The sequence below is a fragment of the Dermacentor albipictus genome, chromosome 8, assembly GCF_038994185.2.
Source record: "Dermacentor albipictus isolate Rhodes 1998 colony chromosome 8, USDA_Dalb.pri_finalv2, whole genome shotgun sequence".
In the NCBI taxonomy this organism is placed as follows: domain Eukaryota; kingdom Metazoa; phylum Arthropoda; class Arachnida; order Ixodida; family Ixodidae; genus Dermacentor; species Dermacentor albipictus.
This window is the reverse complement of record NC_091828.1, coordinates 93,412,335-93,426,069: the sequence shown is the minus strand read 5'-3', so window position 1 is coordinate 93,426,069 and position 13,735 is coordinate 93,412,335. Positions and strand designations below refer to the sequence as shown.

Genomic DNA, 13,735 nt, shown 5'->3' with positions numbered 1-13,735 from the left:
TTCGAAGTGTGAAGCGCTCTAGTTACATCCATACATAAACTGCTTATTGCTTATTGGTTAAGCCTTTAGCAGCCAAATATGCTTGCTAATAAACAGAGTTTAAGTGATAAGGCAATAAGTAGCGCAAAATCACGTTTCCGAAGAAAACTTGTGTTGTTTGAAGTTCCTACTCTTCAATCATACCCAGTGACGTGTATGTAGTTCATGCTTTCCTTTAGCCAGAAAAGTTGCGTAGAAAAGTGTCCTTCCTCTAAACACCTGCCTCATAGCGCTTAACAAATATCAAGTTTTGACCAGCGCACAAAGAAACTGTTACACTACTGGATATTCGGCCGTTATTGTGTCAGTGCACATCAAGTTAGATTTCCGGAAGTCATTTAGTTATTTTATTTTCTCGTAGTCATTGTACACGTTCGTGACAGCTACAAACTAACGTATTTCCCTGGCACTTTTACATTCCCTTCTTCCCGCGCACAATATCCCTGATACTGTGCATAGTAAGGACCCTTACTATGAATGGGTGCAAAAGGAGTCCATGAACTCTTCTTGGAATGCGTGCACACTCTAGGCTACCTCCTATTCCTTCACGCTCACCTTCCATCAAGAAGACTTCGGTGGCCAGCTCGGGCTCCCAGGAGCAGCAACGGCTCCTCCAGCTGCCACGTGGTGAGCCTCAGTTAAAGGCTCCATCCTGCGGAGAAGGCGCCCTACTTCATTAGATATACATGTTCTTGCTCCTCTCTCTTGGCAGTCTATGTTAGCGCGCAAGTTTCATAGTTGCTCATTATTGTCACTGACATGAACTCGCTTTCCACTCCTGCGTAGTGGGTGTGAATCACAAATATAGGAGAGGATCTGCGACGTGGGTATCCCTTGAAACTCTGGCAATTTATTATCTTGAAGTTCTTTTGCTGTCTCGCACGCTGTTAATGTTTGACCGAAGTACATCCCTTCGTATTCCAGGCTGGCTCCTATGTAAAAAATATTTTAAGCTCTTTTATTTCAGAACCTAATCCTTTGCTGTGCGCACTTGCAGTTTCTGCGGAACCGAAACAACACAAGAGTCCTCTATCAGCCCTTCATTCGTGTGAGGTTTCATTGCAAGGACATACTTATTCAACTTATGAAAGTCGCACGTCATTAGGTATAATTGTGGTGTTCGCGCAATATATCACGCTGCTATTTTGCTACAGTGCATGTCTTTCATGCAACTTGACTGTGACAACATCAAACGCACTCAGTGCGCCAGTTTATATAATTTAGAACTCTTATTTACATGATACAGTACCAGATTAACGCACTTGAAGAAACAATTCTGCGTGTTTATTAAACACAGCAATTATTCTAACACAATAAACACATTTGGTTGCAATGTGGAGTTTCGTGGCTTATCGTTAATTCAACGCTCCTTAACTCACTGCTAACGTAATGAGGTATGAATATTTAAAAATAAAGAAATCCAAGCCAACTAAAAAGGTGAGCCCTGCAACCACATTGCCAGAATGCACTACAAATAATCAAGTAGGAGTGTCCCGTGAGCAGAAAGAGAACAGAAAATTCCAAGTCGACTGCCCATTTATGACACTGCGAATCAGGCCACAGAACATGCTGCTGGGATAACCATTTATTTACCTTCGTATTCAACACGCAGCTGTACGTGGGTAGCTCCAATGGTGTTATCCATTCACAAGTATTTACGAAGAACTTGACTTAGCGTTCCGCTTGTCTTTTACAGGTAGCATAAAGGGCAGAAACTTGGAGGCTAACAAAGAAGCTCGAGAACAAATTAACCACCGCGCATAGAGCGACGAAACGAGAAATGTTAAGTGTACCCTTAGGAGATAGGAAGAGAACGTTGTGGATCAGAAAGGAAACGTGAATAGCCGATTTTCTAGTTGACATTCAGAAGGAAAAAATGGAACTGGACAGGCCACGTAATGTGCAGGGCAGACAATTGGCGTAGTTTCAGAGTGGGTGCCAACGGAAGGGAAGCGCAATCGGGCACTGTAATAAATTAGGCAGGGTGATGAAATTATGAAATTTTTAGTCCCAAGTTGACAATAGCTATCGGAAGACAAGCATATTCGAAGATCACTGGGAGAGGCCTTCGTCCTCCAATGGACATAAAGATATTTATTTATTTATTTATTTTTTATTCCTCAAAGGCCCCAGAGATGGGGTATTACATGAGGGATGGGCTTTAACAAAACAGCGATTCGAGAGCAGCCTTGAAGTGATGAGTGTCGGAGTGGTGCGTGATGTCGGCAGACAGACCGTTCCAGTCCCTGGCGGTTTTCACAAAAAATGATCGTAGATGAGAGGTAGTCTGCGCCGGGGGAGGATACACGGATTTGCTTTGGTTAATGCGGCTGGACTGACGATGAGCTGGTAGTGTAGCTGAAATGTGGAGTGGGGAATGATAGAATTTGTGAAAAAGACACAGTCTAGAAATAAGACTTCGCGATTCTAGATTAGTAAGACCGGCACGGGATTTTAGTTCAGACACGCTTGCATGATAAGAATATTCAGAGTAGATAAACCGGGCTGTACGGTTTTATATATCCTGCTATATTGTGAATACGGTGATTCACAATATAGATATCCTGCTGATTGATCATTGTGAATATGGCAATGCCAATATTTTTCAAGCAATAAAGGAACATTTCTGTCGTCTTTGCTGATACGCAAGTAATAGGCAAATTTTGATTATATATGACGAGAAATATAGCATAGATTTTTCATAAGCGCTATTAACGATGCTGAGAGTATTGCGAATGTTAACCCGGCGCTTTTATTTCACTCAGTTCATTTCTGAGAACGAGTAAGGCTCTACAATGCTTCGTATGCGCGCACTCCTTCGATTCATCTGTGTTTTCGTGTATCTCGAGCACTGAGGCAATGCTTTTTTTTTTTTGCAGGAAGAAAGATGCCACTTGGTGTCAAAAGCCGAAGTTGGCAAAAAATTTCACACTGGGACACCTGCTCTGAGGGGCATGCTTCAGTTTGTCCAGTTTGTTGCTTGGGAAACGCGGTGACGTTTTTCATTATTGTCTGCAAAAAAGTGCAGAGGGAAGAGTGGACATGCATGCGCTATTATTGACGCGTGGTTTTATTGGGATTGCTTAGCATTCATATTATTTATGATAGGCACATCATTGGAAGTGTTTCTGTTATAATTGCCATAAAAAATTTGAATTTTTTTCATGCTGTGTTCTACCACCAACAAGCTATGATTTGAGTTACAACTGAAATTTTTACCTACCACTGAAACGCCTAATCAAAGGGACCAATTTTATGCTTTGAATGCACCCGGGATACTGCCGAAATAATGTGCTGCCTCAAGAAATGTCTCAGGAAGTTTAAATGACACCGCAACGTGGCCCAGTGGTAAGGCAACAGTCTTTGATGCAGCGCCAATGAGAGAATGCATGGAATGCCACTAATTCTTAATTCTTGTGTTTGTACCTCATGTTTGTGTCCCTCACATATTATTGTTTCTAAAATTGTAGTTCTTTCTCGCAGCCACAAACTACGCTGATGGTAGTAATCAGCGATTTGATTCTCAAGTGTAGTTAACAACCGAGCACACAAGTTATGACAAGCCGTGGATGCTCCGTAAACCAAGCATTCGACTTCGACTCAATAACGCCACGAAAGAATGAGTGTAGAGTCCAGACGTCCATTATACATGCCTTCCTCAGCAACCGACAAAAAAAAACGTGCCACACTCTCGACAAACTGCGTGCTTAGACCAAATGGCTACTTTGAAACCAATCGCAGCTCCCAGAATCGGCGGGACAGAGCGGAGAGGTCTCAATCGTGACGTGTATTTCCATTTCCTCACTACTCCCACAGAAGACGAGCTCTGTAAACGGTGTCAAGCAGACATTCAAATGAACCGGCTGCTCAGGCCACATCGGTACACCAGAGAATCTAAAACGTTTCCCTCGCACGCTCTTTGCCAAAACTAAAGCTAAACTTTAATCATAGCCAGACACATGACCATACCTGCGTTATCATTTCCTCTCTAGTACAGATCGAAGAATTTGAATGCGACCATAACGGTGTCTGCCGCGCTCCGTTGCCCGCTGGGTTGTGTGCTCTTCTGCGAACAGCGGAGTCTCCGACTTTCCTCAATATTTCCGAGTTGCAGTTTGGGGAAGCTCAGGCCAAGGAATTTCTGACAGCACTGACTGCGAATACCACTTTGAAGTAGCTATCAATGCACAAGTCCACTAGCGTGTACCCTTTGGCATTAACTCGCTCCCCATTCACTGCATTTCTCAAGAGTCCATTTACCATCATCACTCTGACAATTTAGATACAAGCGTCCTCGTGTTATCAACAAGCACGGAATTACTGGCTGTGGATCCTGGAGGGTCTCAATGCCAACGGGTCAATAAACAATGCGAGTCTCGGATCAGTGATGTGGATAATGAGAGCTCCGCACTGATAACCGAGATTTTCGCACATACGGCAAGATTTCAAGGAGACAACGCTTGGATGCTGAATTTGAGTCAATGCTGTAGCCCGAAGGATGGCTACAAGCCCTTGCCGAGAATGATGCATTGGAATATATAGGACTCCTTATTGGCACCTGCACGCTGGAACAGTGGAAGCGCTCCTTCTGCACATTGACTGAAAAGAACACGAAGCCAGCAACTGTTGAAATGGCCATTTCTGATCGCCCTGTTCTGTCACACACCGGTGTCGAATTGAATGTAGCTCTAGGACATTTCTGCGTCGGCGAAGAACAATGAATGATGGAATGCAAGGCATTTTCCGGGTTTCATGGTAGCAGGAGCAAATACACCAGAAGGAACTATGTGGCATTTTACACATATTGCCTTCATTCTATCCCGTTCAGCTACTTTCTTTGGATGTTGCTGTTAAAGATTTGGACGACGCACTTTTAGTTGTATGCGAGTACATAACATTAACTACTGCACTACAAAAGCTACACCTGATACTGCGCCGTGACGCAGTCGATGGAAACGCTGCAGCTCCTCACTTGCGAACCACATACTACAACAAATACAACTAGGATAAAATATACACATACATATAGACATACATAGGATATACACATACAATATACACATACATAGGATAAAAAACCAGCGCAACGCCATGACGTTCAAGTTCTGTTCTCCGCTCCACAAAAACTAAAAGGCATGTGCAAGAGGGTGAACGCAGGATCCAAGGAGGCAAACCCTAGTGCTACGATCTGTCAGACTAAGCACGCGTAAAAGTACGTGGAATCTGCAACTTCAGTTGTTTACCAAATTCCACTAGATTGCGGGAAAGTATACATCGGGCAGACTGGACGTTGTCTAAATGATAGGTTACGGGAGCACAAATACACGTGCCAGCTTCTGACAGCACCCAGCAACCTGGCTGCACATTGCAAACAATGCAAATGCTCTCCGCTTCTAGAAAGTGCCACAGTCATTGGCACATCAAAAAAAAATGGCTGTGGCTTAGGTAAGGTTAAGCCCAGGATGCGAAGCATACTAGCCTTTATTTTAGTTGTTGAACCACTGTTTAGCCTGGTGAACTGCTGTTGCTTGGCTATATTTGGTTCGGCTAGACGAAGAAACAACTCATGCATTACTTCTTCGCCTTCAAGAGTGGAACGCGACAGCGTTCCCGTCGACCCGCCAAGGGGTGTAAGACAATGGGCTACAGGGCAGCGACTACGCGCCCCGCATTGGACGCGGTGAGCGTCGAGCAAAGCAGCGTTCGGCGCGGCAACGAAATGTGCGCCTGAGCAAGAGACGCACGCCTTAGAAACAACGCGTTTCTAAGGCAACACCGCATTCACTAGAGGCGCTTTTGTACCGCTTTGAAGCGTTGTACTCGTGGCTCAGTGGTAGCGTCTCCGTCCCACACTCCGGAGACCCTGGTTCGATTCCCACCCAGCCCGTCTTGCAAGAGTTGAGCCAAAGCCACTTCTCCTCTGTCGTGACGTCACGGTGTCACGTGATTTCATGGTCACCGCCGCGCCTGAGGAGCTGGGTTGAGCCCTCGTAATATGCTTCGCATAAAACAAAAACGGAGCGAGAAATATGGGAGGCGCTTGCGACAGCTAAAGAAAAAGAAATGTGCGTAAGCACTCCGTCCATCGCGCTTATCAAAGCTGAGGTCGAGTTTGCCATGGTGAACGGGTGCAAGTGAACGACGTATGCCTGACCGGAACTATGATCACATTCCGTGAACTTGTCATATCTTTTATACCCCCCCGCCACATCTCCTTGTATATAAGCGCGTTATTTAACAGTAATAAACAGTTGGTAGTTTGCGCTACGTCCGTCCACGTCCTGTCCTTCCTTAATATCGTCTGTGTAAAACTGAGCCAATATAACCATGAACGTTCACCAACTAGCCCCCTTCATTGCTTTACTAAACACATACAACCCATACACCACATACAACACATTCACCACATACAACAAGAACACTCTTAGCGTCCGCCTGACGTAATTAAACTGAGTATGTCAACCCGAACTCTCCCTTTCTGAGTCAGAGTCCCACAAGGTGAACGTCTTTCTTCACCGCTTGCTCGCGAGCATCTCGGACTTTTACCAACTCCTTGGCATCGATTTCTGTTACACGTTGAAAAGAGCTAATCAAGACCCTGAGGATTGGTGCGCTCTTCTAGAAGTGACACGACGGAACAATGTTCTCATAACGAAGGTTGCAGCATTCGTTTGCGGCAGTGTTTGCAGAGTGGCCTAAACTAACAGCAATGAGCAAACTACTTTTAAAGTTCTTATACTTTTTGTGACATGTGTAGCGCCAGAATGCATTGGGGATCATCAAGGCTTGATTTCCGTATTCATTTCTTGCTATGCCACGATCTGCCACTCGAGCCCCCTAATGTTAGTGACTTCGAGACACTGTTGTTTCTTTCACTCACAAATAAAATGGGCTCAATAGGACTTCACCTCTAAGTGAATGAATGCCGGATGTTCAGATAAAAGTTACATCAAGTTCAAATATGCAGCAAGGCTTTGAAAATTAGCCCGATGGTCTACAGAAGGCATTTAGGAATAGCGTTGTTTCAATGAAGACTAAACTGTGTTACTTTTCACACTTAAGCAGGTAGCTGAGCATGCTCAAGGGAGTGAGCATGCTCACGAGAAGCACCGATATAGTCATCACATTACTACATCGCACAAAAATTTTAAGTTTGACACCATCAACCACAGAACAAGCGCTAAGATCAAATTTATCATTTTACACACAAATCGACGCAAACACAGGTAGTACTTTAGTGAAGCACAAGGCCCTTGCTCGCTTATGAGCCGGACAGATTTCATTAGTAAAACCACGTGTCACCTGCTACATGTGACAGCATTTGCGGCTTGAAAGCTGCCGCCAGCGTCTGTTTTGTGTGTTCCGTTCAAAGCTGCTAAGGTTAGGCAGCGAGCCCTACACATGAGACGTGGACTTGTAGCGATAAGCAATGGTATCCTGCAAATGGCGCACACTGCACCCTTTCGGTGACACTGACTTCACGCTTCTTCAAGATGCTGTGCCTGTGGGCTGGAGCTGTCCTTTCGCCCCAATGCGCTGCCGGAGGAGGTCATTCTACAGTTTGTGCAAACACCGAATAAACTGGGAAGGCAAAAAAAAACTTCTACTCATTTTCGTTCACAAATATTATGCTGGCGAATCTCAGAATGCGTGGGCTACATCAAGAAATGCACAAAAACTTGAGACACAGACCAACGCAGGAACCACTGAGTTCTGGCTGCTTGCAGTAGCATAGCTATTCATTGAGTCAATTTATCGTTGCAGAGTGGTACTTGTAAGATGGTATGGCCAGCGAAGACATCTGTGCACTCCAGTGGTAACTTATACTATCTATGGCCGCCTCATTGTGTCATGCAAGAACCAGATTTAGCCAAGCGCTAGCTGTAGGTATGCCTTGCTCCAAGTGGCTAGTTCAGAACTCCCCAACAGATGACCACAGGTACCGTGTTGCTCACTGCATAGGACGCGGAAGCAAGTGGGTTGAGCAAATCAGGCAAACAATTTCGATAAAAAACAATAGTTTCACCCTGAGGATAATCGACAACGTCCATTTGAAAGGTTCCATCCGGAATCGCAAAGTCATGATCAGCCTTCCTGCGATTTAAAAGAAGGCTAAAGCAATAAAAATTTATAGCAGCATTTAGACGCATGACAGGTAAAATGCGCAGAGCAGAGCGCATCCTAGAAATTCTCAAGAAAAGAAAAAGGAATGGGAGATTGCAAATGAAATACACGAAATGGTAATCGACTTCGACAGTGAAGTTCAAAGCTTAGGGAACGAACATTAAGAAAATGTAAACATTCACTAGCAAATCTATCGCAACTTCCCGACACCGCAGCCACCCGAGGCTCTTAACACAAGGCACGTTCTTCTTCACGTGCCAAAAAACGAGCACTTAGGCACCGACGACACCATTCGAGAGTCGGCGGGGCACTTGAATGCGCGGCCGAAGCCGGCCACATGCTTCAGGACGTCGCCGCAGTGGGGTCTTTGCCAGTTCGTTTGATTAGGTGGGTGGCGGTACTTGGACTGGCATGTGGCGCGGCAGTAGACCAAGAAGAAGACCATTTCCGGTGAGAGGTCTTTTCGCTGAACCGGAAGCCAGTTTCTCCTTGGGTCGTTGGCCTCCTCGCTTCGCTCGCTTCCCGCTCCGAAAACGGCGGCGTGTGCCATCTCGATCGCTGCAACGTGCGCCATCGTCCAGCAGCTGTCGTTCACGCAGGCGAGCTTCTGCTCGTACGACTTGCGACTGGAGTGGGACAGCCATTGGCGCTGGTTGCGCTTGGCGTCGAGCCACGTGCCATGCTAGTGAACACACACACGAGAAAGAAGCAGAACGCCAGTTAGGGTTTTTTTTGTTCTTTCACAGCGTTTGGACCGGATTCGCTCCCCTAAAAACCGTATCGCGCGCACCGACCAAGACGAGGATTCCTTCCTCGCCAGGCATGCGCGGAACAAAGCGATCCTCGTGTACACACTCTAAGAACAGTTTACATCCTTTGGCTTGCCCCTTCTGCCACACAAAAATAATCGTCATCTCCCTTGATGCGTTTTCTTTCTTTATCGCTGCAAGCCCGGAACTTTCCAGTGACGAATGGCACGCGCGTTATCAGCATAGAACAGTTTACACCCTTTGGAGTGCCTCTTCCGATAACGCGCGTGCCATTCGTCACTGGAAAGTTCCGGGCTTGCTGCGATAAAGAAAGAAAACGCATCAAGGCAGATGACGATTATTTTTGTGTGGCAGAAGGGGCAAGCCAAAGGGTGTAAACTGTTCTTAGAGTGCACTCTAAGAACAGTTTAGTCACTCTTCGCTTACGCCTCGCCTCGTGTGCAAGGACGTCCGCATGCGTTTGTGCGAAAAAAAAATTACCTGAAGGCTTAGCTTGGTTAAGCCTGTAAGATTGCGAAAGCAGTAACCTTGGCTGCGCCTTGGTTCGGCTGATGGTGTGGACATGGTTGCCGTTGGTAAACTTATCGCTATACATCATCCGACATAGCGCAAGGCAGCGCGCCGACCATTGCAAAGAGCCGAGCTGTAGCCCCAGTGATCCTCCTAGCGTGACGTCACACCAGCGAGCGCCCTCTCTCGTTAGCGCCGCTGCAGCGCCGCGCAAGGCTTCGCCTCCCCCATCGATACCGCGAGCTGTGGCCCCGTCTCTCGGTCTGGCGTGACGTCACACGGTCACGTGACACGCAGCTGCGTAAGGAGGCGCCACGACCACTGATGGGCCGAAAGTGCGAGCAGTATTGCTTTCGTAATAAAAATATCAAGATGAATATGAAAATCAGAGAAGCAAGATATTTGATCCGTGCCGGCTGGCTCGCGGCCACGAGTGGTGTTTTTGTCGAAGTAGCGCAGCCTTACGAGCGCCTCGTTTGCCACCAGCGTCGCAAACGATGTGCGATGCCCGAACAAGAGATAATCGTGCTGCGATAACCGCAGCAGACTTGCGCATTTCCTTCCAGCGTCAGTCGAACGCATCCCGAGCAGGCGCTCGTAGTCTAACCCCGGTGAGCTAGTGTAAGGCGCGGGTGGCATCTCTGTCCGAACCTTCGCGCGTTACTATGAGCAGTTGCGAGGTGCTCTACGCAGCAGACGTGGTCACGCCTTCAACGCCGATACAAGCTTGCGCAACGACACACCGTGCAAATCGCCACCGCACAGTCACATCAAACACATATACCGGCTCTGTGAGCGGCTAGACGAAGTGACAAGCAAGTACCGGCCGGTGATTCGGCGGCCAATTTAAGATCCTTAAGGGTGACAGAGCAAGCTACCTGGTTCGATTACATGCCCAACAAGACTGCCGACGGCTCAAAGCCACAAAACACTCGCATCTGGTCTAGAATACTGACCTATAGCAAGGAAGCGTGCCACATGGAAAGACAGGCGCAGGGGCAAGCAGTGAATCGGTGCGCGGTTCGTACATGAACACCTTTCTGACACAATAAAGAATACAAGTTAACTCGAACTTACTATACAATCATTTGACAGTAGTCGGAAAATCGATAACACTGCAGGGCTAGATCTTGCAGCAGCGAAAGACGCGACAACTGTTGAAACCCGGGATGAAGCCGCCGCCGAACGCACATCGAAAACTACCACAGAAACCAGGCATCCGTGTGCCGGGCCGTATTCTTCCGCGCGGTGGCGTCGTCGTGCAAACTCCGAGCAAAACGTTAGTTCGATTCAAGTTTCAACGCTGCGTTAGCGATACGCGTGTATGGTGGGCCTCCTACCTATTCCAGACAATAACGGTACTCACCGTATCAGTTACCCTAAATAGAACTTGTTATCATGCCCGAAAATAAGATCCCCTTGTGAAACGGGTTCGGAGCAGCTGAAGCGCCTAACAGGACGCGGCAGATGCGACGTTCGTGCGGCTGCGGTCCCGTAGCATGTTCCTATTGTGTTACGTTTTTTTAAAGTGTATTTACGTGTTAGTACTCGACAAGCGTTTTCTGTCGGCTGCATTCGACCTCTGCGTTCGTCAGTGTGATATGAGGCTACAAAATATTCCGTATTGGTTTTTCATTCTTTGCGATAGTACTACATCACAGCCACCAAAGACAATGCAGCAGCAATTTATTTGATATGTATTTGTGAAGAAACAAGCTAAACGGTTTATGTTTACATCGACTCACCATGTAGTTGAAGGCCTTGAAGAGGTGTCTGGCGACTACGACGCCGAGACCTCCATAGTTGGCCGATGGCGGGCCGTCCAGGTAGAAGAAAGGTTCGGCAAGCGCTCCCATCTGGAGGAAGACGGAGTTCCACCAGTAGTCGTAGTCTACCAGCGTGCTGTACGACAGGTGCCGGTGAAGCAGGGAGTCCTCCAGAGGCCACTTGGGAAACTGGCGCTTATAGCTGATCGCCGAGTCGATCCACATCCGAACGACAGAAGGGCGAGGGGACGCGCGCGTCTTCTCTCGCTCACCGATTCGTGGCAACGGCGCCACCGGTGATGCCAGACGCACGTCAGATCTTCGGTCCCCGACAGATGTGGTTTCATTCGCCTCTGTGGTGCTGGCCTGCAATTCCTCCCAGACGCTGCTCCCTGCGTCGCTTGAGGTCCTGCGGGTACAGAAGACCCGTGTTTTCGCCCTCAAAATCGCATTGGCTAAACACACAGCGGTGCTGACATTGGTTAAGGTAATGAAATTGGCGGTGATTAAGTATGCCTTCCTCCTGGAATCGCTGCTGGCACATACATGCAAAAGACTGTGTTCCTCGTGATCGTCCTCTGTTATTCACATGGAGCACCACCTGGGTCACTAATGTGAATACTACTTATTTGAGGCGCTGGCGAATTACGCCATGTTGGCATTTTGATCTTGTTAGACAGGTCGCAGTAGCCCAGTGATCCTAAATGCTGACAAGACGACGGGCTTGACAATATGGTGGATTTGCAAAGTCCCCTAAAAAGAACCGAGGATATGCCTGCTTAGGCGGGATCAAGTTTTTTTTTCTTCAAAAGAACGCGAAGCATTCTCGAAAGGCGAAATCACATGTACGTTGTCAGCAGTTACCTGAATATATAAGGAAAGGCTCACGAAAAAAAAATGAAAGCCGAATTAAAAGGCAATAAGAAGCTCGCTACACCACGCTTGCTTCCGCTAAGCTCATCCGCAGTTTTCTGTGTGCCTGCGTTGCGAGTTGCAGACTGTTTTGTCCTCGCAATGCGATGTGCTAGCCTCAAGGTTAGCTCGGATGGGTAGAGCGGCCACCCCAACAGGGCGTTGTTCCCGGGTTTGATCTCAGTACTAGGATAAAATTTCCTTTCCGAGGAACCAGCGTTTTGTTTGTAGCATCTTGCTACAGGCAGGGGGATGACATCTCACTTTTTTGTTATTACTTAACATTTATCCCTACAACGTCAGTGGAAGGTTTCACTTCTAGATTTCAAAACATTTTTTTGGACGGGCTACTGTTGGCGTAACTCTTTTGTCATTTCCACGTGAAATAAAAGGCTGGCGAGGGCCATGGACATCCTCAAGGGATTGGAGGGGGGGGGGGGGGGGGCAGAGTCATACTGACTCCTCCACCCCTCTCTCCTCCTAGGAATTTCCGGACCATGGGGCCGAACAGCACCGAGCGCACACACAAATTGTGCACTCATACCCAGGGCAGGACTAAGGTATGCGGGTTTACTCTTAAAAAATGTGCGACAAGATTACTGCGGCACAAAAAGCCCTTGCCAAACCAAGCACCTTATCAACTGAAGGTTTTCACTCTCTCCTCTCCTGTAATCAGTACGCGCCTCCCAAGCACGTCTCGCATGGGAGGAGCACTGTGGTGCCCAAATCTGTACATGCCAGATATCGGCGGGTGCGCCTGAGTGCTTGGGCGAAACGTGGCCAAGCTGTATGTCTACTTCAAGAACGCCTCCACCCTCACATGTGAACAAAGCTGGACCCCAGTAAATTTCTAGGCGTCCTCGAGGGGTGTTGTATAGGTGTCGGCAATGGCAGGTGCGGTCACTACAAATGTCCCTGTGTGCATCTTCCAGTAAAAAAGACTAATAGTCGCGTTTTCAACGATCAGATGCCACCTGATGCCGATGCTAGGGGCGTAAGTGCGGTTTTGGCTTAATGTAATGAGATACACAAGGATAACCAAGTTTGGCTGTATAATTCATACATTCTAACTTTCTTTTGCTACCGAGCTGCAAGCGCGACAATAGCTCCCTCTATAATTTATCGTGCCACTAACGATATACTGATGGATGTAACATTTATTGTGCCACTAACACTATACTGATGCGCGACTTCAATGCCAGGGTAGGCAAGAGGCAGGCTGGAGACAAGTCAGTGGGGAAATACGGTACAATCTCTAGGAATAGCAGAGGAGAGTTATTACTAGAGCTTGCAGAACAGAAAAATGTGCGGATAATTATTATCTTTTTCCGCGAGCGGGTTAGTCGAAAGTGGACGTGGAGGAGCCGGAATGGTGAGACTAGAAATGAAATCGACTTCATACTCTGCGCGAACCTTGGCATCATACAAGATGTAGACGTGCACGGCAAGGTGCGCTGCAGTGACCATAGGATGGTAAGAACTCGAATTAGCCTTGACTTGAGGAGGGAACGGAAGAAACTGGCACATAAGAAGCCAATCAATGAGTTAGCGGTAAGAGGGAAACTAGAGCGATTCCGGATAAAGCTACAGAACAGGTATTCGGCTTTAACTCAG

At 47.3% G+C, this 13,735-nt stretch overlaps 1 protein-coding gene across 2 annotated transcripts in view; it reads right to left on the bottom strand.

The window, feature by feature from the left end:
* Positions 1 to 7,165: 7,165 nt before the first annotated feature.
* LOC139048853 (membrane metallo-endopeptidase-like 1) overlaps positions 7,166 to 13,735 on the bottom strand; it is a 42,778-nt gene continuing 36,208 nt past the window's right edge. For both annotated transcript variants that reach the window (XM_070523726.1, XM_070523727.1), the window contains exons 8-9: positions 11,189 to 11,618; positions 7,166 to 8,845 (exon numbers count right to left, since the gene is read on the bottom strand). In XM_070523726.1, coding sequence (XP_070379827.1) covers positions 8,414 to 8,845; positions 11,189 to 11,618 — 862 coding nt within the window. In that variant the 3' untranslated portion in view covers positions 7,166 to 8,413. The remainder of the gene's footprint in view (positions 8,846 to 11,188; positions 11,619 to 13,735) is intronic.